General features: G+C 35.7%; 1 protein-coding gene across 1 annotated transcript; it reads right to left on the bottom strand.

Annotated features, from left to right (window-relative positions):
* Nucleotides 1–188: 188 nt before the first annotated feature.
* On the bottom strand, nt 189–18,122 carry LOC140747208 (probable phospholipid-transporting ATPase IIB). Its single transcript, XM_073079495.1, has 20 exons — nt 17,888–18,122; nt 17,722–17,824; nt 17,020–17,222; nt 16,071–16,313; nt 14,288–14,508; nt 12,013–12,220; nt 11,286–11,508; nt 10,820–10,890; nt 10,581–10,702; nt 10,119–10,234; nt 9,610–9,747; nt 9,087–9,260; nt 8,462–8,632; nt 6,711–6,899; nt 6,138–6,324; nt 5,303–5,478; nt 4,223–4,327; nt 3,722–3,848; nt 2,628–2,831; nt 189–1,781 (listed from the first exon to the last, which is right to left on the bottom strand). The coding sequence occupies exons 1-20, from the start codon at nt 17,938–17,940 to the stop codon at nt 1,645–1,647; spliced, it is 3,171 nt and encodes a 1,056-aa protein (XP_072935596.1). The 5' UTR covers nt 17,941–18,122; the 3' UTR covers nt 189–1,644.
* Between the last annotated feature and the right edge of the window lie 8,262 nt (nt 18,123–26,384).

The raw sequence follows: 26,384 nt of genomic DNA, 5'->3' as shown, positions 1-26,384 counted from the left end.
CAAATATTATCAAATCAGGCTGCTATGGTGATCCCACCGCCATGCGCGTAGTCTATTATTGATAAATTAAAAATTGTGCTTCAACCTTACCGTGCTAACATGGCCTTTGGCATCATCATTATTTTATTTTTTATTCAACCCATACTTCTAATTAACCAACAGGAGAATCGTTAAAATAAAACAAGCAATTTCTTGCGTTTATTTTATTTAGTGCATGCATATGTTACGCATGAGTCTAATTGTGAGTCATATACACATAAAGTTAAAAATTTAAAATAATACATAATAAATACTTTAAATAAATCTCAACATACACATAAACTATCAAATAAATATGCTTATCACATATAACGTAATTTGTACCACGTTTATAACTGCTTGCTTTTCACGATTCACATTTATGTTATACATATTTATGTATGGAATATTCATTACTTAAAAAGCTAATATAACCTAATATAATCACAGTAACATTTCATTTAATATCTCATAAATATAACAAGTATAAAGCTGACGATACATTTCTGTGCAAAAACAATATTAAAAAATAATAACTTTGCAAGATATACTCATTGGCTCAATGAAAGTAAAATTAAAGCAAGTGAGTGACATTAATTAAAATAATATTTTATACATTGGTATTAATTCATCCGCCACAAGTGCCACATCTGATCATTCATTTTAATGATCAACAAGTGTAATTTTTATTTGGACGGTTTTAAACTGTTTAACATTAAGAGCATTGAGCTTTGGAAATGATTTTAAGATTTCAGATTTTTCAAAAGAAACTGTCTAGAAGAAATTTCAGCACCATACATTCCGAAACTTACGATACGATTTATGTGGATAGAACTGTAGAATTTTAATTGAAGCTACAAGATTGAGAATTATAAAGGCCCGGCCAAACAGATAGCGTACTATAGCGCCGCGTACGACGTAATGTACGCCGCGTTCTAGCGTCGCGTTGTGTTGTACTGAGTTAGTAGAGAGCGGCCACACAGAGCGCGTACGCGTAGAGCGAACTGCGTTCTAGCGCGGCGCTCGGCGTTCTTGTCGCCGGGCGTAATTTTGCAAAATATTTATATTCTGACTGAAAACCTAATATGTAGTAAGCGTTCGGAAACACTACTGTACAATAGGTCTATATAATATAAATGATAATTATTATAAAAACGATAATAAAATAAAATTACGCGTTCTATTTGGTCAGGCCCTAAGAGAGCTTTTATTTAACTCTAGTCATACGTAACATTGGATAGGTACCGTTTGTGATGACCCGTGCCCACCCACCGACGAAATAACTAAATTCGCTAAGATAATATTGACTAACATGTAAAAATGCCTATTGAAAGACTATCTTCTTACTTTGTCTATATAAACAATAAAAATACAATATTTGTATCACTTGATGTCAGAATTAAAGTTTGTAGTAAGATTTTCGCCCTTTATTATAATAATGAATCTAACCAACGATTTGGCTACCAAAGATGTCAAATTCCGATCTTTGGTAGGTAAACATTGGATAGATGGATTAATAATAACGGAAGTTCGCTAGCACGGTTCATACAAATAATGTCAACTTTTTTTATTATTTTACATTATCTATCTATTGAAATTTGAACCTAACATCTTGTGCGAAGGATATCATGTTCGTATGTTTTTGTACTGGCGGTTACTCCACTTCCTGTGCATGTATTTCACTATGTATAACGGTAGACAGGAGACAACCGTGATCGTTATCACCTTCCACCAAAAGTCCCAATGTCTTATGAAGTCGGCATCTGTAACATAAAATATATTTGGCTCAACTAATGGTACATGTACATTACTAATTGAATTAAGGTATAATGTGGATACAATTTAAGGTTCAAAAAGTAATAAAAGCAATAATGTGACTGGTGCGTGGTTGTCCGCCATTATACAATTGGCTATCAATGTTACGTTAAATGATATCGAATAGCATGTTCTGTCAGTCTCCAGTGTTCACGTATCCGGGGTTTTTTATACTATAGAAATGGTAAACGACCATACAGTTCAAATGACGGAAATTGGCACCGAAATCGAAACCAAAAACAGATGTCACATTGAAACTCAACCAAATTTTCTATTAGCGCCTCAAATTTCAAGTAGAACCACTGGTGTTAACTTATTTATTTATTTTACCACGACAACAGCTTAACAAACAATTTTTTTTAAACTATAATATTATTCATATACAACTGTTCTATGTATGTAAGCCAATTATAAGTGTTTACTATAAGTTATATTGATTGATTTTATTTAAGATAGAGTACTTATACTTGTTTATATAAGTGTGTAATGTCATTATGTATTAAATTTTGAAGGACTTCAGTATTTATGCATTTTTACATACGGCAATTTAGTTTTTCAATCCTGTAAATAAGTACAAGTCGCAAATATTATCAAATCAGGCTGCTATGGTGATCCCACCGCCATGCGCGTAGTCTATTATTGATAAATTAAAAATTGTGCTTCAACCTTACCGTGCTAACATGGCCTTTGGCATCATCATTATTTTTTTTTTTTTAAACTATAATATTATTCATATACAACTGTTCTATGTATGTAAGCCAATTATAGGCGTGTACAATTTACACATAACTTACCGAAGTAAGTGGTGAATATGAGCAGCGTGGCGGTGTACATGAGCAGGCTGACGAGCTCGGCGAGCACCATGAGCCGGTGCCACGTGACCACCGTCAGCGCCACCATGATCAGCTCCGTCAGGATCAGCGCCGTGTAGCTGATCTCCACGATGTGGATCAGCTGGTCCTCGAACAGCACCAGCGCGCCGTACATTATCACGCCACCTGGTGTTGCAATATATAAAAATAACTAGCTGACCCGGCAAACGTTGTGTTGCCATATAAATCAAAAAATGTTAAGGGTGCACAACCCTTACCACTAGGGGTATGACAAATAGGTAGTAGCCGATTTTCAGACCTACTGAATATGCATATAAAATTTGGTGAAAATCGGTAAAGTCGCTTCGGAGGAGTACGGTAACTAACATTGTGACACGATAATTTTATATATAAGAGAATAATAATGGAGCTTTATTCCATACTAAAAAGTATAACAAAAAATATTGTATTGTATGTATCATTAAATTATTATCATCATTAAATATATAAATAGTATTTTAAAGGAATTTACAATTTTTAATCAATCAATGGTGTTGCAATAGGACATTTAAATTGTTCATTACTGACAAAATATTTAAGGCTTAATTGAAATAAACAGGTTTAAAAGTTCATACAATTTCTTCTGATGTTCTTTCTATATACGACACTTATCGGCTCCACTGAAAATTAAACCACAATACTACCTACAACTATTTCTGCTTTATAAAAGCAGCGTTATATGTTCCGGTTTGAAGGGTGTGGTAAGGGAGACATACTTTTCCGAGGCGTTCCAGCTTAGTCCTCAGGGGTAGCGGCGCATCTGTGACTGACCTTAGGTAGGAATATCTAATCCTATCTGGGGTTGATTACGAATGTCCATGGGCGGCAGTGGCCACTTACCATCAGGTGAACTGCATGATCGTCTACTACTCCTATATTACAAAATTAAATAGTTATGTGCTAAACATTTGCTTTACATATTGGAAATATTGTTTTTATCGTATATAAAAGCTTCTCTTTCATTTAAATTAAAACTTAAAGACAAAAAATATGTCATTTGTAATACGTAAATTTACCTTGATATATTGATATGCCAATCCATATACAGAAGGTCTTGTAGGACAACTGGCGTCCTTTTGTCAGTTGCTTGTATAACTGGGGATATCGCAGAGCCGTCGCACTCGATATATCCTTATCCAAAACCTGTCGCGATAAAAACAGTTCAGTAAAAGCATCTCAGTCAGTTCAGTAAAAGCATCAGTGTGAAGTTTCTGCTAACTTTCAACAGTTATAAGACGTACCGTGTTCTGTTTTGAATGTGGTATCGGAGATATTATACTTATGCGACGCATTTAAGATGAGTCCTTAGGTCTCAGGAGTACCAAAGCATATGTAGCTGACCTCAGGTAGGAATTTAATGTCATCAGGGGTTGATTACAGATGTCCATAGGAGGCAGTAGCCACTTACATATAGAGTACATTTGCGTTTTTTATTTCTATAATATAAAAAAAACTGCATCTTAGTCGGACACGATAATATCGGGGTAACCCTGTGATGGTGAAATTATATAACTTACCAAAGAAAATACTGGTAGCATAGTGAAGACAGTGCCGTAGCCGACCATCAGGAAGCCGGGATACAGCGACACGGACGAGAAGTAGAACACCACAGAAAACACAGCCTGGAGAGGAAATAGTATTACAGTATTTTTTTATTGTAACAATATTATATAACGAAGTGCATTTACAGTGCAAAGTACAGAGGGCAATTTCCACAACACCTTATAAAAATGTTATAATGTTGAGTGTCTTAGCGGGGGTGACTGTACAGCAGTAACTTTTTCATAGTAGCTGGTGTGAGTGTTTTTGTCTTCTTCGTGTATATGATACTTGAAACCTGTGACCATATGTGTACGTGCGTGCGTGTGTGTCTCTATGTGCGAGTGTGTATGTTTGCACGCGTGTATAGTCCGCGCCAAACTAAAAGTCCGCTCAAAGAGCCAATAGGGTCGAATACACTACAAGAAGTACAAGCATATACTCCGTAGCAACAGTAAGGGTACACTTCCGCAGCTATGTTTCCGTGGGCGAAAGCGGGCAGCGGAGGGTGCCGGGGAGGTCCCGCGTTTTATTCGTCCCGCTAATATTTACAATTTGCTATTGCGTCGCGACGTTTCTATATTCGGAGCGGACTAGGAGTTAGACGCGGACTCTATGTTGGTGAGTGATTTTGTTCGTTTGTTTTTGTTTGAGACTTCGCATACACGATATTTGACATCTGCGACCGTATGTGTACACGCGTACATGTGTGTCTCTATGTTTTTGTTTGCATGTGTACGCGTGTATAGTTATTGCCAAACTGTTAGTCCACTCTGAAGTTGTTGCGAGCAGGTGTAGTCATACAATTTGCTATGACGACGCGATTCATTTGTATATTCAGAGTGGAGTAGCAGTTCGACGCGGACTCCAGGGGTAGCGGCGCATCTGTGGCCAATTTCAGGTAGGTATATCTAATCCTATCTGGGGTTGATTACAGATGTCCATGGGGGGTAGGAGCCACTCACCATCAGATGGCCTGCATGCTCGTTTGCTACTCCTAAATAAAAAAAAAGCTCCATAGCTATGCTCCCTATATCAATACATAAAAACGCGTGTACCTGCATGGTGGAGACGATGAGTCCGCGGTGCACGATGAAGAGGCAGAGCGCGGCGGAGCGCGTGGCGGCGCGGCGGCCGTGCACCAGCAGCAGGCGCGCCAGCTGCGCGAACGCGCGCACGCTCACGTCGCCCGCCAGCGACGCCGCGCGGCCCTCCGCGCCCTCGATGCCCACGCCTACGAACCATATTAATCAATTTCTTTATGGTATATGGTATTCATTATTTTATATGGATTTCAGCTTTCCGCGCTAAGTGTTATGACAACTTAATTGAAACAACACATGGAATTCATTCTGTACATTATATAGGATATGATAATGCATAAATAAAATCTATGTCATATAAGTCACAAATTCATAATCACTCAAATAGAAGACAAAACCTTATAGAGTATTTAAATATTCGTGTGGCAGAGTTCAACAAACTATAATCTGACTCGCTAAGGATTTTGCATTCAATTTCAGAATTTTAGTTAATAACATGGAATTAACAAACGTGTTTCCTTTTTATATTCTTAATAAGCAGAGAAATCGCTACTACATAGAGAAGTTTGAAGTCACACTACTCCTAATTGTTCCATTCTTATGTAGACCCCACTACAAATATATATAAAAGTATTTGGATCGCCTCATACTTATGAAAAGCGTCTCCAATAAAGCACTTAGAATAATTACTTGTATTATGAACTTGACATTGCACACTATTTTGATAGTAGAATGTAAGAATATATAAAATATTTTTCACCATTAACCATTACTACATTCTGGCAATAAAAAAATATCATTTCATTTCATTTAAACATGTATAATCTAAAGACTACACCCCTCAACATACCGATATCAGCCTCCTGTATCATGGCGACGTCGTTGCCCCCGTCCCCCACGGCGGCCACGACGAGCCGCTTGGCGCGCAGCAGACGCGCCACGCGCGCCTTCTGCGTCGGCGAGCAGCGCGCCACCACCACGCCCGAGCACCGCCGCAGCACCTCCACCATCTGCTCGGGGAACAGCCGCAGGCACACCTGGAACCAAAACGTATTTTTTTTTGACATTGAAATAGCAAACGAGTATAAATTCCGCCTCATTAGTCTGGTTCTATTCTCTTTTTTGGTAACATTACCTATTACTTTATTCGGACGTAAGACATTATTGAGATGCTTTCGTATCGGGTCCTCCTCTACTACTTCTTTCTAAACGACGAAATATCTCGAGTGTCTCTTTATCGACGCACGTTTATCTCTAAAATGTATATTACGACCTTTTAACATGACCCCCATTAATATCCCTTTCGACGACAATACCTTACTTGAGCATCTACCTTTCCATGACGACTTTTTGCCTCGAGCCTCGGATATCTCAAGCGTCTACATTTCTACAAGGATCCCTTACAGTCTCCTTGTCTCCTCACCTCGAGCGTCTCCCCCTCGATGACGAGGTCGGTGCGGTCGTCGGCCTGCTCGAGCGAGTGCAGTAGCGCGTACGCGTCCCGCCGCGAGCCGCAGTCGGGCGCCACCAGCCAGCGCGCGCCGCCGCCCAGGTGCAGCGAGCGAGCGATGCACAGCGCCGTCTCTAACTTGTCTCCGGTTAACATCCAGATCTAGATAGAATTAGAAATAGAGTGAGAATTAGTGGACGAACACAGGTCTGTGGGGCGAACCCATTAAACTCTAGGATTTTTGGAGTTTACTCCTTAAGAAACGATTTGAGTTATAAGGCCCGGTACGGAAATTTTATGAAGAGTAAAATCAAGTGTAACACGAAAAGTTGAGGCGTAACGGTAACCAAAATATGAATCAAGAGTGCTTTTATTAATTTAAAATACAGTAAGTTCAAATCCCATATGAAAGTAATTATTACAATAAAAATAATTAGCAATATATAAAACATTAAAACGTCATTAACTAATTTGTTTACATTTTTGCATAAATTAAGTTATAGGTTTGATCATTTATAAACTGTGAAAAATATGAACATTGGCGCCATAATATGATTAACAATCTTTTATGAACGTTTTTAAAGAAGAGTAACATATAAAATCAGTAAGCAATTGAATAAGATATAATATTAGCAAAATAAGTTTTTAACATAAAGAGGCTTTTGTAAGTTACTGATATATTAATTTAACTTATAAAAATGGATGCATTATTGATCAGCACCATCTATCAACGATAAACGGGCAAAATCAAAACAGTATTATTTAATATTTATTACAGAATTATTGCTAATGAATTATGTTCAAAATAAGTTATATAAAATTAGCAATACGTTTTAAATGAATTCTAGAATTATAAAACATTCAGAAACAATCCAAATTACATATAATAACATGTTTATTGAGTCTCATATAAATTTCATCCGTAAATTGCAACAAGGATATTTTATAGATGGCAAAGAAATTATAATTATTAAGTTTTAACTTATAAAACGTTTAACATTGTTTTAAATATAAATAATTATATTATATTAAAATTTACTTTAATATAAACAATGATATTAAGTTACCATTATAATATTTGGAACCAAAATACATAGATTGATAAACTTGCAAACTTACAATTTATAAAACTTGCCACTAGATGGCGCTATTTTATATTATTTTGTAACATACTTTATGTAATACGCATTATTGAAGTAATATAAATAATCCGAATAATTACAGATATATGTTTGTTTCTCTTATCATTTTAGCAGATGCGTTCATTTACCTATTTCCTTTTTTTCTATTCGATATATATCATAATTATCATTCGTAAGGAGTAAACTCCAATCGTGCGTCGTAGCTGACACACACACACTTTTTTTTAATGAAATGACGTATTCAACTGTTAGCTTCCAGGTCTGATTGTAAATAATTGGGAATGAAAAATGAGGAACACATTTAAACAATTTATATGGCGGTTACTTCAAAATGCCAATGTAAATAAATGAAAAGAAAAAAATTACGGTCGAAACAAGGAACAAAGTTTACATGAATTAATTAATATTAAAAAATGGGATAGAAATGATATCGATCGATTTATTATGAAGATAACAAAGAGGAGACCAAGAAAGGACATAGCATTACTTATAAAAAACTATATTTATTAGTAGACAAATAACTGAAGTAAAAGTCATTGTGAAATCACGACAGGTTCTACTTATATTGTTCGCGTGACTCACCTTAATCCCAGCGGTGCGCAACATGGCCAGCGTCCTGGGCACGTCGTCCGCCAGGCGGTCCTCGACGCCGGTGAGCGCCAGCAGCGTCAGCCCGCAGTGCAGCTTCGACATCGCCGCCGCTGTGCGCTCGTTGCGGTTCGTCACGCTCAGCCGCGCCTCTTTGTATTCACTCTGGAAACATAGACTTATGGTAAGTATGGAGTTTGTATGTAACAAATATAAAATAATATATCTTTTGGTGTTCATTTTATTAACTGGTCTACATTTTTAATTTCATGTCTGTATATAATTATAAAATATTGTTACATTGTTTTTAGTTTTATATTTATTTTACATACATTCTGGAAAAGTATAGTTATTGTAAGTATTGAAAATGTAAATTTATGAAATAAAATTCAAGAAATTACGGCATATTTAAAGAACTTACCAGCATGTACTATGAAACGCAGTGACTGAAGATAAGAAACACACTTTGTAAAATAAATCTTTTGGTATAAAAATTACGATTAATATCAAGAACAATCCGTATTCTTCATTTAAGCAATGTGAAATTAAGGTCAGCAGCGGCGCCAGCGACACGTCCGCGCCCGTCACGTAGTACGTTAAGTCAGCACACGTGACCCACCTCGAACTCGAGGTACTGGTTCCTGGTGAGCGTCCTGCCGGCGACGACGAGCGTGCGCAGCCCGTCCGCCGCCAGCAGCGCGCACTGCGGCCGCAGCCAGCCCGGCGCCAGCAGCGGCGCCAGCGACACGTCCGCGCCCTTCACGTAGTACGTTATCTCGCCCGACGACTCCTCCTAGGGGGCACATGTTTTTTGTTACTTGGATGATGATACTTTGTTTAGGTAATGTTGTAGAGATTGCTATTTTTGCCTTATACTATTATTTAGCGCCGTAGTACGTTGATTTGTAGCATGTACCAAGGCAGAGGCAAAAGACACATGCACAATTATAGTAATGCTTCAATGAACAGTTAAGGTAGCGCCTTTCCTCTTCCTATCCTATTCAAAAAAATCATGGAGGCGCTCAACACTGCTCTTGTAATACAAAAAAAAAAAAAAAAAAGGAAGTGACCATCATTAGTAGAACCATTCCTTGCGCATTCAAATCACAAAGGATTCTATCACTTTTAACCTAAACACAAACCTGCACAATGATGCCCATCATTTTGGTTTCGCTGGTGAAGGGGAATATTTGTAATATATTGAACTGCATTATTTCGTTAGCTGCACGAAGTTTTAGCGATATGTTGTGTAGGTCCCGACGATACAGCGATACGCCCATCTGAAAAAAATGTATAAGGATATTTTTTTTAACAAATTACATTATATTATTTTTTTAAAGATGATCAAATCACTTAACATTTATGACAAATAGTACATTATAAAAATAAAGCATACCAAACATTTTTTTGCTATTTCAACCGTTATACATTATTTGACTTGTTAGGAATTAAAATTTTAAAAACTTAATTTGTTTTCGTGTATACATTATAATTGTTGACTTTATTATAATTATCTAAAATTGCATTATCTAGCATATTGTAGTACTAGTATATTATAGTCCTTCCTTCAGTGTGTGGCACTTTTGTTTGATACTTTTTCTATTTATATGCATTGTTTTAAGTTAGTATAAATACTTTGTAGTATAATCACCATATCGGTCCATTTAACAAGAGCGACCTCGTCAGGGCTGGCGGCCTGGTAGTCGCACAGCTGCTGTTGCGGCACCGCCCCTCCACAACTCTCCGACATCACTGAGCTGCCCATGTCTGCGGAACACATCACACAATTGTAATGTAATACACTATTACACATTCACATTAACTAAACAAACACATTCACATAGTTTATCCAAGCACACCCACCTAAAATGATTATTTTAAAATCGGACTTTTCAAATTGTAGTCCTTTTATGTTTAGGTAACCTATTTCTGCCGTTCAACAGCATTGTTAAACTACTGTAAATTAGATTGAAAAAAGAGATATACAGATTTTCAACTGCAACTGCAAATGCAAGTTTGTGCACCAACAAATCGTACAAATGTCAGCAAGATATGTTATTTTTTTTGTTTGCAAATTTTGGAGTCTATTAAGTCATTAAGTCAGCGTCATTACCTGATTGCGCCTCGTCTGCCCGCTGATCGTCCACTTCATACACAGGCGTAACGTTGTGGCACAGCGCCAGTGCCAGTACCGCGCGCCACACGCTGCGGGGTGACGGGCCCCGCGCCCCATCGCTACCCCCCGGCTCCTCACTACCCCCCGGCCCCACACTACCCCCCGGCCCCACGCCACTCCCCAAACCCACGCCACTCCCCAGCCCCTCGCTGAGCCAAGGCCCGTCCCTACCCGGCCCCTCGTCCATCGGCGATATCGGCGTGGAGTGTGTGCCTTTCGTTATGTATTGCGTCAGGTACGCTTCTACCTGTGAATGAGAGATAAATATAACTTCTTTGAATGAAGATTGTATCTTAAAACCTAGTGCTATTTTTAAAGACTAAACATAATATACAAACAAATCTTAAAAAATATCGATATCAGCATAGTTTTTGGTTGCACCCACAATTGAACAAAACACATAATATAATAATTGGTGATTAAAGTACAAGTTAATATTAACTTTGACTGATAATATCACCACATTGGAGATAAATGCGCAAAATGGGAGCTTTGCACTCTTTATTACATTTAATCATTCATAAAATATTTATTTCTTAGAATAGGGTCTATTTTTTGGGTTACATCCCCGTCGCTAAATCGAGCCATAGCAACTAAAACTCACCCTACGCTACATATTATCAAACACAAAACACCACTAACCTCATGAAAGTTGCGGTTATCGAACAGCGCGTTCCCGAGGTGCAACTTCTGGAAGACCATCTCGTTCTTGGTGAGCGTGCCGGTCTTGTCCGCCAGTAGGTACTGGATCCGGCCCAGCTCCTCCGGGATCGTGGTGGACCGCATCACCGTACCCTCGATCGCTTTGTCCCGCTGGATCGTCCACGAGTAGAATGCTTTGCCCATGTCCAAGTTCACTCTTAGACTGTGAGAGACGATTGATATATTGCAAATGAAATCTAGGCACAGTTTTATCGTAAAATATAAGCAAGGGAGAAAGAAAATAAGCCACGACACGACAAAAATATTTTTTTAACACACTTTTTTTAGCTTGGTTTGTATGTATGTATGTAACGGAATCTTTCAGTTCAATTTTTCTGCATTAAGTTTTCTTTCATAATAATTTATCTATGTTAGTTGTAGAAATGTAATTTTTTCTTAAATATTTGTCTTAAAAATTGTCTAATGTGTAATGCCTGTCCATCTTTGTCTCTTATTTCTAAATTTAATAGCTGCAACATTAGTTTTTTAAGGGTCATCGAGGTATTTTAATGAGATATTTACACCCACTAACCCCCACTCTTAACCAACCGCTCATTTTACGTTATATCATATTTTGTAAGTCTCTAAAGGTCTCTAAACGTATAACGTAATTTACCTATATTATTATTGACCTAAACTCACCTAAACCTAAAAAAGCCTTACTCACCTTATCGGTATGATATAAGAGAAGAGCAGCACGAATCTGAAGAGGAAGCCGTACCAGGGCCCGTCGAAGCCCTTCAGCACGATCATCAGGAAGGAAATGAACAGCGTGGCCACGAACAGCACCTTCGTCAGGTCGTTGATCTGAAGGTCCAAGCGGCCCACCTTCGAGCGAGGCACGGCGTTGTTCATCACGCTACGGGTTTCGCTGCCTGCAAATACGTATTATTTTATCGAGTAGTAGCAAACGGTCATACAATCCATGATGGTTTGTGTATCCACTATAAACCAGGAAAGTAGTGCATAAACATGTAAGATGTATTATTATTTTATTATACAGTATGGGATATTAACACGCTTTTATTAGCTTCAGACATATGTATGTTGGTATGTTGGTATGTTAGTATGTAACGGAATCTTTGAACATGATTTTAACCCCCTTCAAAACGTCGGATTAACTCGAAATTTGGCATACTTATTAAGGACCGATGACAATTCAATATTTTAAACATTAATAGTTTTGTACCATTGTCCTTATCAACATCCTCTGGATTAACGATTTTCGAGGCGAGATTTTTCAAACACCTTCAGCAAAGTTCATCGCAACTTTAGATTGCAAATAATTATTGCTATTTAGTTTCAATAGGCGTAACTTTTATATCGTGATTTTTAGTTTAGAAAATAATAATGTTATTTCCCTATAACTCAAATGTTCTGAAACATATCTATAATGCGCTCTTGTAGAATGATTTTTAGGATTCCGTACTCAAAGGTTAAAACGAAACCCTCTGCGGTCTGTTCGTCTGTCGTTGGGCTTTATCTCTTAAATCGTAATAGATAGACACTTGATTTTTTTACAAACGATGAAAATTGGTGGTCGCTATAACGAGAAATACTAAAAATTAATAAATAATTATAGTTCAAAAAACTAAAAAACACGCTTTTATGATAAAATCAACTAAAAAGTAGAAAATAATTTTCAATCTAAGAATCAATTAAGGAACAGTAAATAGTATAATTGTGGAAAAAGTGTGGGGTGCCCCATTTATCAGGTTCGAAAAGCAACCCACACTTTTTCCACAATTATACTATTTACTGTTCCTTAATTGATTCTTAGATTGAAAATTATTTTCTACTTTTTAGTTGATTTTATCATAAAAGCGTGTTTTTTAGTTTTTTGAACTATAATTATTTTTAACCCATTTGATAAGTGTTTCAATGTTCATATTGTCCCAGTCTTAGTAATATAGGATAACGCGTAAAGTCAAATAAAGTCAATACGTAGTGAATGCAATCCCGACTCGAGATCGTAAAGTCGAGATCCCGCGGGATTAGAAATCACAATCCCGCAAGATCCCGAGATTTTCGGGATCTCGTCTAGTTAAAAAAATCACATCACTGTAAAGATGAAAACTGCTTGTTGGTTATAGTGAGGTTAAATAAAACAAAATATTATTGGAAACAAAAGCCTTTATCCTTTAATTTACCTAAGATAACGAAATAATTTACAGTTTTACTAAAATAATCAAAACAAGGTATCATCATCATCGTCATCAACAACCCATTATTGTCCCACTGCTGGGCACGGGGCTCCTCTCAGAATGAGAAGGATTACGCCATAGTCCACCGCGCTGGCCAAGTGCGTTATGGTAGACTTCACATACCTTTGAGATTTTTTTTTAATCTCTCAGATATGCAGGTTTCATCGCGATGTTTTCCTTCACCGTTTAAGCAAGTGATAATTAATTTTTAATACGCACATAACTTTGAAAAATCAGAGCCTGAGATTTTAACCTCGGACCGGATCGAGAGGCCGAGTTTCTTAATCACTGCTCAAAACAAGGTATAGAATAGTTAGAGATTAAAAAGTATTTATGGGTGATTTTGAAAATAACTTCTTAAAAAACATAGTGTATCAAGTGTACTATCTGCCGACCGGCATCTAATATCCCTTGCAATGTAGCCAGCTGCTGAGAAGGCCCTCTCCGACTCAACACTGGTTGGCAACAGCGTGATTAAACAATTATATACAAGTCTGTTTTTGCAGAGCATTTTTTTCTCTTTTCTTGTGTTAATTATTGTTATGTGTCCCGGGAGGTCTCGAGTCTATGAATTGTATCCAATCGTAATACCAGACTCACACCTTGTAAACCAAAATGTAGATTGTAAATTCCAAGTCAACTCAACTCAACAACAAATAAACTAATATAACCTACAATAATTTTGAATCTATATCAATCAAGTGAATCAAGTGAGTTTAATAAAACAAAAATACTAACCAGTATAAATAACAAGTCCAGTCGCCTGCCCCGAGGCGACCACGCAGCCGCTCCACAAGGTATTCTCGATGTCCAAGGAGTCGCTTTCCTCGTCGTCCAGTCTCGTGCAGGTGCCGATGAACGAGTGTATGTCCTTCTCTGGCTTCTCTATGAACAGCTGCGCGTGTATATCTAGGAGATGGGCGTCGGTGGGCAGCTTCTGGGTTGATGGTAGGGGTATTCTGAAAAGTAAATATATTTTTTGATGAGTTGTCAGTTTATGGTATCATTGGATTCTGATCTCCTCTTAGAATTATATGAGGCTTAGGCCATAGTACACATTGAGCATGTGTTGATTGATAGAATTCATACTTCTTTAATTTTTTTCAACCTGTATTGGTTTCAAAGAACTCCGTCAATTAGGTTGCCTTAAGAGGTTATTCTTCAACATGCTTTACATGCGAAAAAATAGATGTACCTGCCGTGATTTGAACACTAAATGCCAGGTTGAAATCATTTTTTTCCATTTAAATGGTAAACATTAAAGCAAAATGTATGCAACTTAGTTAAATAAGAAACTCACATTAATAAATAATCACACACATACGAGTATTTATTAAGTTACAAACACTACAACTCAATTAATTTTTCATCATTTCCATTAATTAAACATAACTCATCACATGTTTACCTATTACAAGCTTCATTCACATCAAATTGTTTATATGTTATCTTTCCTGTTGCTGATAGGAATTTGCAATAATAATTACTACCACAACATAAACAATATACTACGTAAAACTTAGTATTTTCTCGAAATTAAGTGGGATATTTTCCTGTAGTAGTGTATTACATTACAATTTATTAAATTATTAATTACCTAATTCATTAATAAAGTTAATTAAACAATTCAGAATACTCTCTGCCAGGTATAATCTTGCATGCAAGTTGGGAAATAGGAAAACAGGGCTGGCTGTTTCCAACACTGTCTTTTTGTCAGCATTTATCCAAAACTGACAGACAAACAAACACCATTATAAATTTTGATATCTAGTGTAAGAAGCATATTGGCAAAAAAACTTTATATATTTTGGAATCTCTTCATCTTAAAGTATTAAAAAATGGCAATTAGGTTTTTCTTTTTTAACTTACATATACATGTCCCAAAAGTATGAAAAATTGTGTTACAACAATAAAAGTTCATTAAAACGTTATAAAATTAATAGCATTTGCAATAACAAACTACTATAGCCCTCTTATCATGCCTGATAGCAGACGTATTTCCCGTGACCAATCAACCTATTTACAATTCAAACTATAAATAAACTCTTTGCATGCATAGCTCTAGACTACTTTCATGGATTCCAAATGCTTTTGTATAATTTACATTGCTTTAGAATTATTATGCATATAAATTAACTAAATCCCTGTAAGCCCGAAGAAAAATATGACATACAAAAGTTAGCAGGTGAAAGCCCCTTATTAATATTGAATCTATACGATTAGTTTCATACCAAAGATCCAAATTTGACAATGTCTAGTATTCATAAATTCGATTTTGTTAGGATTTATTTTTATTATCTATAATGGGCGTAACTTGTGTTATTGTACAAATGAACAAATGTCACTAGAAAAAGTTACACATATCTAATATCTAACTATCTAAAATCAGATGCTTCTGAGATTCTGCAATACTTCTGACTTCATAGCACATTTTACTCAGTTTAGCTTAACTTCAACCTCGCAGACTGCTTAGCTACCTTGCATATATCTAGAGGAAAGGTACCTTAAAACTAGTTCTTACCTTAGTTTCCAGTCAATCTCTCCATCCAACTGATCTGTCCGAATGAACACCGTTCCCATAGTCTCATTAGTCCTTAGTAAGATCATGTCTGCTGGCACTCTTTGACCCTTGTGCAGCATCACAATGTCACCTACTCTCAATGCTGAAGCTGACACACGTTCCGTTATAAATGGGCGGTAATCGTTTGCGGGCAGGTCAAGGGCTATACGCTCATAACGCTGCCTGTTTACTTCTCTGTCTCTCCTGTGTAGAAATATTTCGATTTTGAGGTCACACAAGTTAATAGAATGCAACCATCAGATAACAATAATGGGAATAGCTTACAGTAGACTAACTAAAAGTTACTTCAATAAAAGTTCAAATCTGTTTATTTTATAGATCAGCGTTTCCCAGCCTTTTTCAGCCTACAGACCCTTAGGAAATCAAGGAACACTAAATGCAATCCCAAATATCATTTTTTTACAGGAGAGCCAAAACAAAATTTGAAAAACCAATTTATGTATTTTTTGTATTTTTTCTTTTTTATTATAGATTAATAATAGTGTTATACGTCATTGGATGCATCTTTCTAATTTTTTAAAATATCCTGTACTTTTTTCAAATTTTTCTCATAAAACTGGTTTGCTGACTTTTTGTTTTATAGCCCTTTTGCATTTAATGAGCGATTTATGTATGGTCCAGAGATGTCACCGCGGACCCCCATACATATACCTGTGCACCACAGGTTGGGAAACGCGGTTTTCATGTCATTTAATATAACACAATATAAATAAAAAATGGAAAAAGTGTCTAGAATTGGTAACATTAACAGTAAGTGTTATATAATTTTTAATATATTCCAACTGAAAGTTAAATTAAAATTGTCTGCCTTTTATCGACAATTATATTATCAATATCACTATCTAGAAATTTTTTGAGCGATATCAACTTCAAAATTAAAAAATCTCACCTGTATCTTCTAAAGTCATCAACAGCTTCTCGGAATAATGTCACTGCTAACACAAAGCATAGCGGTCCCCAATAGGTATACAGGTACCCAATCCGAATGCTAGGAATGAACTGGCTCAGAGCCATCACTAGGAAGTACAAGTTCAGGAAGAAACTGAACTGCTCAAACAGCACCAGGGGTAGGAATGTGATGATGTTATATTTCTGTGACAAAAGATATACAATATTTTACACATATTTACATAGTAATAAAGTTATTATTTTTAGATGATTAATCTATTCAGTGTGCTATATAAATGTATAAACTCTACATTAATATTAGTTAATAGTAAGTACATAATATAACTTTGTGGTGAATCCAGGAATCCTTATAGTTTGATATAGTCAAAAATTATCTCTAAGATTGTATTTTACTTTGATAAATGATAAAAAACAATTTGAATAAATTCAAGATGAAAACCACTGATTATCCCTGAGTTATATTATATCAGTGTATCATTAAAACTACATTAATATCTGTATGCTGAATACCTTTAGTAATTTAATACAAAAGTAAACACCAAGCAGTAAAAATGTATTTCATAGTATCTAGTTAACGGGTGCATACTATCTTCTAAGTCCTAATCATCAAATATGTACGAAAACTGCGCGACAATTGAAGGTTAAAGTTCGTGTAATGTATCAATTATAATCGGGGTCTTACCTGATTACAGACATAATTCGGTGGATATTCTTCTTCAGGCAGTTGCCCCACATATATCACCCTTGAACTTAGCTCCCTTTTACGGAACCTCGAGAATGCGAGCCTAAAACCAAACAGATTAGTAATACAAAGAAACTATTGTTTAATTCAAATGATTTTTTCGTACCTTGACCATATGGATTTCTTTTTGGGCCGCGCAAGTAATGGCGTGGACTCCATTATGAGAGTGAAACCAAACCACCTGCAGCTATGTTTTCATATTATGAAACTGATTATAAATAAAACAAATTCCTCCACAATACTGTTTAAGAATTGATTGACAACGTAACGTTACGTACGTAAACACAACACAACCAATTTTGACATTACACTGACTGAATGAATGAATGAAAATTAGATCGTTGTCTAGTGAAGACTTGTGGGGCATAGAGTTACTAGTCAATGCTACCAACAGAAAAATATTTTTAGGGCTTTACCAATGTGTCCGTGAAACTAGCACAACATTTGCCAGCAGAGCACTAAAAAATGAGAGTTCTATTCGCATGCACATGAGTTCTATAGTTCCTGATAGTTTTCAGGAATAGTTCTGGCGATTTCACGGAGATAAAGCAGAATGAAATAATGCTCTGCTAACTTCACACAGCAGAGCATTTTCTAGAAAATTTGAAAAAAAAGCTATTGATTAGTGTAATTAGCTAATATCTGGAGTTCCTAATAGTTTTCAGTGATAGTTCTCGTGAAATAAACTTAAAAAATAATTTATTGATAAAATAAACTGACAACAATTTAACCAAAAAAAATGTGCAAAAAGGTTATTTAAAAGCGGAAACTCGACGATTTTGCAAAGCCTAGTAATAAAATGATACATTTATATAGTAACTGTCCCAGGAACTCACACTAAAGTGCCAGCACAGCATACTAGAATAGTACAAATCGGAAAGATTTTCGACAAAACTTTTTTAATATTATTTTCACGTAACCAGGGGGAAGGAACTCATCGGTTATACATAGGCTAGTAATATGGCTACAATATAAAAATATAACCAATCCCAGAACTCACACTAAAGTGCCAGCAGAGCATACTAGAACAGCACAAATCGGATGGATTTTCGACAAATATTTTATTTAAATTATTTCCACGTAACCAGATGGCGGGAACTCATCGGATTTATATACACTAGTAACAAAGCTACAATTTAAAAATATAACCAATCCCAGAACTCGCACTAAAGTGCCAGCAGAGCATGCTAGAATAACAAAAATCGGATGGATTTTCGACAAATATTTTTTTTCAACCATGTGCACGTAACCAGATGGCGGGAACTCATCGGTTTTATATACACTAGTAACTAAGCTACAATTTAAACATATAACCAATCCCAGAACTCACACTAAAGTGCCAGCAGAGCATGCTAGAATAACAAAAATCGGATGGATTTTCGACAAATATTTTATTTAAATTATTTCCACGTAACCAGATGGCGAGAACTCATCGGTTTTATATAGAATAGTAACTTAGCTACAATTTAAAAATATAACCAATCCCAGAACTCTCACTAAAGTGCCAGCAGAGCATACTAGAATAGCAAAAATCGGATGGATTTTCGACAAATATTTTATTTAAATTATTTCCACGTAACCAGATGGCGGGAACTCATCGGTTTTCTATAGACTAGTAACTTAGCTACAATTTAAAAATATAACCAATCCCAGAACTAACACTAAAGTGCCAGCAGAGCATACTAGAATAGCAAAAATCGGATGGATTTTCGACAAATATTTTTTTTCAACCATGTGCACGTAACCAGATGGCGGGAACTCATCGGTTTTATATACACTAGTAACAAAGCTACAATTTAAAAATATAACCAATCCCAGAACTCACACTAAAATGCCAGCAGAGCATACTAGAATAGCAAAAATCGGATGGATTTTCGACAAATATTTTTTTTCAACCATGTGCACGTAACCATATGGCGGGAACTCATCGGTTTTATATAGACTAGTAACTTAACTACAATTTAAAAATATAACCAATCCCAGAACTCGCACTAAAGTGCCAGCAGAGCATGCTAGAATAACAAAAATCGGATGGATTTTCGACAAATATTTTTTTTCAACCATGTGCACGTAACCAGATGGCGGGAACTCATCGGTTTTATATAGACTAGTAACTTAGCTACAATTTAAAAATATAACCAATCCTAGAACTAACACTAAAGTGCCAGCAGAGCATACTAGAATAGCAAAAATCGGATGGATTTTCGACAAATATTTTTTTTCAACCATGTGCACGTAACCAGATGGCGGGAACTCATCGGTTTTATATACACTAGTAACAAAGCTACAATTTAAAAATATAACCAATCCCAGAACTCACACTAAAATGCCAGCAGAGCATACTAGAATAGCAAAAATCGGATGGATTTTCGACAAATATTTTTTTTCAACCATGTGCACGTAACCATATGGCGGGAACTCATCGGTTTTATATAGACTAGTAACTTAACTACAATTTAAAAATATAACCAATACCAGAACTCACACTAAAGTGCCAGCAGAGCATACTAGAATATTAAAAATCGGATGGATTTTCGACAAATATTTTATTTAAATTATTTCCACGTAACTAGATGGCGGGAACTCATCGGTTTTATATAGACTAGTAACTTAGCTACAATTTAAAAATATAACCAATCCCAGAACTCACACTAAAGTGCCAGCAGAGCATACTAGAATAGCAAAAATCGGATGGATTTTAGACAAATATTTTATTTAAATTATTTCCACGTAACCAGATGGCGGGAACTCATCGGTTTTATATAGAATAGTAACATAGCTACAATTTAAAAATATAACCAATCCCAGAACTCACACTAAAGTGCCAGCAGAGCATACTAGAATAGCAAAAAGCGGATGGATTTTCGACAAATATTTTTTTTCAACCATGTGCACGTAACCAGATGGCGGGAACTCATCGGTTTTATATAGACTAGTAACTTAGCTACAATTTAAAAATATAACCAATCCCAGAACTCACACTAAAGTGCCAGCAGAGCATACTAGAATAGCAAAAATCGGATGGATTTTAGACAAATATTTTATTTAAATTATTTCCACGTAACCAGATGGCGGGAACTCATCGGTTTTATATAGAATAGTAACATAGCTACAATTTAAAAATATAACCAATCCCAGAACTAACACTAAAGTGCCAGCAGAGCATACTAGAATAGCAAAATTCGGATGGATTTTCGACAAATATTTTTTTTCAACCATGTGCACGTAACCAGATGGCGGGAACTCATCGGTTTTATATAGACTAGTAACTTAGCTACAATTTAAAAATATAACCAATCCCAGAACTCACACTAAAGTGCCAGCAGAGCATACTAGAATAGCAAAAATCGGATGGATTTTCGACAAATATTTTTTTTCAACCATGTGCACGTAACTAGATGGCGGGAACTCATCGGTTTTATATAGACTAGTAACTTAGCTACAATTTAAAAATATAACCGATCCCAGAACTCACACTAAAGTGCCAGCAGAGCATACTAGAATAGCAAAAATCCGATGGATTTTAGACAAATATTTTATTTAAATTATTTCCACGTAACCAGATGGCGGGAACTCATCGGTTTTATATAGAATAGTAACTTAGCTACAATTTAAAAATATAACCAATCCCAGAACTCACACTAAAGTGCCAGCAGAGCATACTAGAATAGCAAAAATCGGATGGATTTTCGAAAAATATTTTTTTTCAACCATGTGCACGTAACCATATGGCGGGAACTCATCGGTTTTATATAGACTAGTAACTTAACTACAATTAAAAAAATATAACCAATACCAGAACTCACACTAAAGTGCCAGCAGAGCATACTAGAATATTAAAAATCGGATGGATTTTCGACAAATATTTTATTTAAATTATTTCCACGTAACTAGATGGCGGGAACTCATCGGTTTTATATAGACTAGTAACTTAGCTACAATTTAAAAATATAACCGATCCCAGAACTCACACTAAAGTGCCAGCAGAGCATACTAGAATAGCAAAAATCGGATGGATTTTAGACAAATATTTTATTTAAATTATTTCCACGTAACCAGATGGCGGGAACTCATCGGTTTTATATAGAATAGTAACATAGCTACAATTTAAAAATATAACCAATCCCAGAACTAACACTAAAGTGCCAGCAGAGCATACTAGAATAGCAAAAAGCGGATGGATTTTCGACAAATATTTTTTTTCAACCATGTGCACGTAACCAGATGGCGGGAACTCATCGGTTTTATATACACTAGTAACAAAGCTACAATTTAAAAATATAACCAATCCCAGAACTCACACTAAAATGCCAGCAGAGCATACTAGAATAGCAAAAATCGGATGGATTTTCGACAAATATTTTTTTTCAACCATGTGCACGTAACCAGATGGCGGGAACTCATCGGTTTTATATAGACTAGTAACTTAGCTACAATTTAAAAATATAACCAATCCCAGAACTCACACTAAAGTGCCAGCAGAGCATACTAGAATATTAAAAATCGGATGGATTTTCGACAAATATTTTATTTAAATTATTTCCACGTAACTAGATGGCGGGAACTCATCGGTTTTATATAGACTAGTAACTTAGCTACAATTTAAAAATATAACCGATCCCAGAACTCACACTAAAGTGCCAGCAGAGCATACTAGAATAGCAAAAATCCGATGGATTTTAGACAAATATTTTATTTAAATTATTTCCACGTAACCAGATGGCGGGAACTCATCGGTTTTATATAGAATAGTAACATAGCTACAATTTAAAAATATAACCAATCCCAGAACTCACACTAAAGTGCCAGCAGAGCATACTAGAATAGCAAAAATCGGATGGATTTTCGACAAATATTTTTTTTCAACCATGTGCACGTAACCATATGGCGGGAACTCATCGGTTTTATATAGACTAGTAACTTAACTACAATTTAAAAATATAACCAATACCAGAACTCACACTAAAGTGCCAGCAGAGCATACTAGAATATTAAAAATCGGATGGATTTTCGACAAATATTTTATTTAAATTATTTCCACGTAACTAGATGGCGGGAACTCATCGGTTTTATATAGACTAGTAACTTAGCTACAATTTAAAAATATAACCAATCCCAGAACTCACACTAAAGTGCCAGCAGAGCATACTAGAATAGCAAAAATCGGATGGATTTTAGACAAATATTTTATTTAAATTATTTTCACGTAACCAGATGGCGGGAACTCATCGGTTTTATATAGAATAGTAACATAACTACAATTTAGAAATATAACCAATCCCAGAACTAACACTAAAGTGCCAGCAGAGCATACTAGAATAGCAAAAAGCGGATGGATTTTCGACAAATATTTTTTTTCAACCATGTGCACGTAACCAGATGGCGGGAACTCATCGGTTTTATATACACTAGTAACAAAGCTACAATTTAAAAATATAACCAATCCCAGAACTCACACTAAAATGCCAGCAGAGCATACTAGAATAGCAAAAATCGGATGGATTTTCGACAAATATTTTTTTTCAACCATGTGCACGTAACCAGATGGCGGGAACTCATCGGTTTTATATAGACTAGTAACTTAGCTACAATTTAAAAATATAACCAATCCCAGAACTCACACTAAAGTGCCAGCAGAGCATACTAGAATATTAAAAATCGGATGGATTTTCGACAAATATTTTATTTAAATTATTTCCACGTAACTAGATGGCGGGAACTCATCGGTTTTATATAGACTAGTAACTTAGCTACAATTTAAAAATATAACCGATCCCAGAACTCACACTAAAGTGCCAGCAGAGCATACTAGAATAGCAAAAATCCGATGGATTTTAGACAAATATTTTATTTAAATTATTTCCACGTAACCAGATGGCGGGAACTCATCGGTTTTATATAGAATAGTAACATAGCTACAATTTAAAAATATAACCAATCCCAGAACTCACACTAAAGTGCCAGCAGAGCATACTAGAATAGCAAAAATCGGATGGATTTTCGACAAATATTTTTTTTCAACCATGTGCACGTAACCATATGGCGGGAACTCATCGGTTTTATATAGACTAGTAACTTAACTACAATTTAAAAATATAACCAATACCAGAACTCACACTAAAGTGCCAGCAGAGCATACTAGAATATTAAAAATCGGATGGATTTTCGACAAATATTTTATTTAAATTATTTCCACGTAACTAGATGGCGGGAACTCATCGGTTTTATATAGACTAGTAACTTAGCTACAATTTAAAAATATAACCAATCCCAGAACTCACACTAAAGTGCCAGCAGAGCATACTAGAATAGCAAAAATCGGATGGATTTTAGACAAATATTTTATTTAAATTATTTTCACGTAACCAGATGGCGGGAACTCATCGGTTTTATATAGAATAGTAACATAACTACAATTTAGAAATATAACCAATCCCAGAACTAACACTAAAGTGCCAGCAGAGCATACTAGAATAGCAAAAAGCGGATGGATTTTCGACAAATATTTTTTTTCAACCATGTGCACGTAACCAGATGGCGGGAACTCATCGGTTTTATATACACTAGTAACAAAGCTACAATTTAAAAATATAACCAATCCCAGAACTCACACTAAAATGCCAGCAGAGCATACTAGAATAGCAAAAATCGGATGGATTTTCGACAAATATTTTTTTCAACCATGTGCACGTAACCAGATGGCGGGAACTCATCGGTTTTATATAGACTAGTAACTTAGCTACAATTTAAAAATATAACCAATCCCAGAACTCACACTAAAGTGCCAGCAGAGCATACTAGAATAGCAAAAATCGGATGGATTTTCGACAAATATTTTTTTTCAACCATGTGCACGTAACCAGATGGCGGGAACTCATCGGTTTTATATAGACTAGTAACTTAGCTACAATTTAAAAATATAACCGATCCCAGAACTCACACTAAAGTGCCAGCAGAGCATACTAGAATAGCAAAAATCCGATGGATTTTAGACAAATATTTTATTTAAATTATTTCCACGTAACCAGATGGCGAGAACTCATCGGTTTTATATAGAATAGTAACATAGCTACAATTTAAAAATATAACCAATCCCAGAACTCACACTAAAGTGCCAGCAGAGCATACTAGAATAGCAAAAATCCGATGGATTTTCGACATATATTTTATTTAAATTATTTCCACGTAACCAGATGGCGGGAACTCATCGGTTTACGTAGGCGAGTAATATGGCTACAATTTAAAAATATAATCAATCTCAGAACTCACACTAAAGTGTCAGCAGAGCATACTAGAATAGTAAAAATCGGAAGGAATTTCGAAAAAAAAAAAATTTTTTTTTCCACGTAACCAGGGAGCGGGAACCCATCGGTTTTACATACGCTAGTAATAGTAATATATTTTAAAAATATATTCAATCCCAGAACCATCACTAAAGTGCCAGCAGAGCACGCTAGAATAGTAAAAATCGGAAGGATTTTCGAAAAAAAAATTGTTTAATTATTTCCACGGAAGAAGGGGGCGGGAACTCATCGATTTTACATAGGCGAGTAATATGGCTACAATTTAAAAATATAATTAATCCTAGAACTCCCACTAAAGTGCCAGCAGAGCGTACTAGAATATTAAAAATGAGAAGGATTTTCGAAAAATATATTTTTTTAATTATTTTGATGAGTTCCCGCCATCTGGTTACGTGCACATGGTTGAAAAAAAATATTTGTCGAGAATCCATCTGATTTTTGCTATTCTAGTATGCTCTGCTGGCATTTTAGTGTGAGTTCTGGGATTGGTTATATATTTAAATTGTAGCTTTGTTACTAGTGTATATAAAACCGATGAGTTCCCGCCATCCGGTTACGTGCACATGGTTGAAAAAAAATATTTGTCGAAAATCCATCCGATTTTTGTTATTCTAGTATGCTCTGCTGGCACTTTAGTGTTAGTTCTGGGATTGGTTATATTTTTAAATTGTAGCTTTGTTACTAGTGTATATAAAACCGATGAGTTCCCGCCATCTGGTTACGTGGAAATAATTTAAATAAAATATTTGTCGAAAATCCATCCGATTTTTAATATTCTAGTATGCTCTGCTGGAACTTTAGTGTGAGTTCTGGGATTGGTTATATTTTTAAATTGTAGCTAAGTTACTAGTCTATATAAAACCGATAAGTTCCCGCCATCTGGTTACGTGGAAATAATTTAAATAAAATATTTGTCGAAAATCCATCCGATTTTTGTTATTCTAGTATGCTCTGCTGGCATTTTAGTGTGAGTTCTGGGATTAGTAATATTTTTAAATTGTAGCTTAGTTACTAGTGTATATAAAACCGACGAGTTCCCGCCATCTGGTTACGTGCACATGGTTGAAAAAAAAAATTTGTCGAAAATCCATCCGATTTTTGCTATTCTAGTATGCTCTGCTGGCACTTTAGCGTTAGTTCTGGGATTGGTTATATTTTTAAATTGTAGCTATGTTACTATTCTATATAAAACCGATGAGTTCCCGCCATCTGGTTACGTGGAAATAATTTAAATAAAATATTTGTCTAAAATCCATCGGATTTTTGCTATTCTAGTATGCTCTGCTGGCACTTTAGTGT

This window comes from Epargyreus clarus, unplaced genomic scaffold, assembly GCF_041222505.1.
Source record: "Epargyreus clarus isolate Ecla_fem2 unplaced genomic scaffold, WU_Ecla_fem_2.2 ptg000014l, whole genome shotgun sequence".
In the NCBI taxonomy this organism is placed as follows: domain Eukaryota; kingdom Metazoa; phylum Arthropoda; class Insecta; order Lepidoptera; family Hesperiidae; genus Epargyreus; species Epargyreus clarus.
The sequence above is the reverse complement of the archived record's forward strand: the minus strand, read 5'-3'. Positions and strand labels throughout refer to the sequence as shown.

Coding starts and splice junctions, on each gene's coding strand:
- LOC140747208 (XM_073079495.1), bottom strand. CDS start 17,940: ATGGAGTCCACGCCATTACTTGCGCGGCCCAAAAAGAAATCCATATGG. Junction 12,221..14,287: donor TGGACTTGTTATTTATACTG/GTTAGTATTTTT, acceptor ACGTATTTGCAG/GCAGCGAAACCCGTAGCGTG. Junction 1,782..2,627: donor CATATTCACCACTTACTTCG/GTAAGTTATGTG, acceptor TTTATGTTACAG/ATGCCGACTTCATAAGACAT.